Genomic DNA, 2,161 nt, shown 5'->3' on the forward strand with positions numbered 1-2,161 from the left:
GAAGGGCTGCTACTCGCGGCTGCGGGCGCTGGTGCCCACGCTGCCGCGGCACCGGCGCGTCTCCAAGGTGGAGATCCTGCAGCACGTTATCGACTACATCTGGGACCTGCAGCTGGCGCTGCAGCGGGGGCCCCCCTGCGCTGCCGCCCCCGGTGGGGACCCCCCCGAGGTGAGTGCGGCCCCGGTCCGGTCCCTCCTTGCCCCGGGTCCGGTCCCCTTCCCGCTCCCCCGGGTACTCGGGCTGCCCCGGTCCGGTCGCCTTCACGCTCCTCTCGCTCCAGGTGAACCAGCCGGGCGCCCCAGCACCGCCGCCGTCCTCCCCGCCGGGTTGCACCGGTGCAGTCCCCTTGCTGTGGGTGCCCCCTTCCACCTACACCAGCTCAGCAGCCCCCAGCCGGGTCCGCCCTCCCCTGCCCCCCCCGTGCTCCCCCTTTCCATCCCCGTCTCCCCCGGGGCTCCCCAAGCCCGCACTGACCGGCCCCCTGTCGCCCTTCCCGCAGGCTCCGTGCATGCCCGCTGCGGACCGGATCCTGTGCCGCTGAGACCCGCTCCGGACCTGCGAGGACTCGCCCCGGGCCCCGGCGCCGCGGCCGGGCCCGGCACGGAGGGGGCAGCAGCCCCCGCCCCATGGTGGGGCAGCCGGGGCGGCCCCCGCCCGCGACGGCCCCGCGGCACGTATCCTTCTCAGATTGCTGAGAGCATTCCCTGTATTGTATATTACAATGATGCTGGAGAATATTGTTCTACAATAGTTGGAGTTTTGTTATTAAACAAGCCCTGGTTACGACGCACGCTTCTCCTTTCCAGCCGCCTGCGCTCGGAGCACAAACCCCGCGGGAGCCCGTCGCCGGCAGCGTGGGCTGCGCTGGACACGCCGTGGGGTGCGGGAGCCCTGGGGCAAGGGGGGGTGTCTGGGAAGGGGCCTGGCCCTGGTGGTGGCCCCCACCTGGATACCGGCCTGTGCCCCCCAGGTCCCCCTGTGTCTGCCCCCCCCCCCCGGGGAGTGGGGAGAGTGGGGGGCTCTGGGGTTTCTCCTCTTGGCCCCGTGTGCAGCCCCATGCGGTGTGGTGGGATGGGGTCAGGTGTGGGGCTCCCTCCGCACCCTGGGCATCCCTGTGCAGCCAGGCCCTAGCCCGGGCTGGGTCCCCGTGGGCCGGCGCTGCCCCGCAGCATGTGCCTGGCAGCGCAGACCTGGCCTTGCACGACTTCCCAGCCGGGCCAGCACGGCGCTTCAGGGACTGGCGTGGAGTCACGCGTGAGTCACTGCATCGGCCGGGAGCCTGGAGGCTCGGGGCTGCAGCGGGGGCTGCTGTGCCGGTCGGCCCCCTGCGCGCTGCCCGGTGAGAGTTCACGCGAGGGCTGGCGTGCCGCTCGCCTTGAACGTTGGTGCTGCCCCTGTGGTTTCCACTTGCCCTTTTGCAGCCCTGAGGATGGGAGCTGCAGCTGGACGGGCTACGCAGGAGCAGGAACTTGCATCAGCAGCGGGTTGTGCAACCCCACGGCAGCTGCGGGCCGCCTGGGTGATGGTGCTGCCCTGTGACTTGTGTCGTGGGACCGAGCTGCCTCCCCCGGAGTAGATGGGAACAGCCCTCCATCGGGGTCCGGAGGGGTGACTGGGGGTTCCTGCTGTGCCAGCCCCTGGGCGGGAGGCTGCTCTGGCAGTGAGGGCCGTGGTGGGAGCCCAGGGCCACATCCAGGCCGTGGTCAAGTGCCGTAGGTGGGTGCATCCCCCTTTTCCCTGTACCCCATTTCTGCCCAGAAAGCCAGGCTGCCTCCATGCTGTGGCAGGGAGATGCCCCAGCCGGGCCTGGTACGGGTGGCCCTGAGCTTGTCCCTGCAGGCATGGAAGGGGTGACACAGCCTTGCTGCAGGTGTGCGTGTTTGCACCTGTGCGTGTGTGTTTGCATGCTCACAAGGGTTCGCATGCGTGGGTGCAAGGGTGTGTGTGTGCGTGTATATTCACAAGTGTCCGTATGTGTGTCAGTCCCCTGGCATGGTGGATCCCCACCATCTGCTTGCGGATGGGGCAGCTGGACACCAGGTGACTCGGGGAACAGGGACATCCAGCCTGGCCCTCCCTGCCCTGGTGGGGACACAGCGGCAGGGGAGCTGTGGAGGCCGTGGGTCCCACTCTCTGCGGCAGACCCTGTGCCGGGTGGGA

General features: G+C 69.8%; 1 protein-coding gene across 1 annotated transcript in view; it reads left to right on the plus strand.

Moving 5' to 3' along the window:
* The window catches only part of ID1 (inhibitor of DNA binding 1, HLH protein), a 3,358-nt gene extending 2,458 nt beyond the window's left edge, over positions 1-900 (plus strand). Inside the window, exons 2-3 of the mRNA XM_026056659.1 lie at positions 5-169; positions 501-900. Of these exons, the coding sequence (XP_025912444.1) occupies positions 5-169; positions 501-542 (207 nt within the window). The 3' untranslated portion in view covers positions 543-900. The remainder of the gene's footprint in view (positions 1-4; positions 170-500) is intronic.
* The last annotated feature ends 1,261 nt before the right edge of the window (positions 901-2,161 follow it).

The sequence above is a fragment of the Apteryx rowi genome, unplaced genomic scaffold, assembly GCF_003343035.1.
Source record: "Apteryx rowi isolate R43461 unplaced genomic scaffold, aptRow1 scaffold_0, whole genome shotgun sequence".
Classification (NCBI taxonomy): domain Eukaryota; kingdom Metazoa; phylum Chordata; class Aves; order Apterygiformes; family Apterygidae; genus Apteryx; species Apteryx rowi.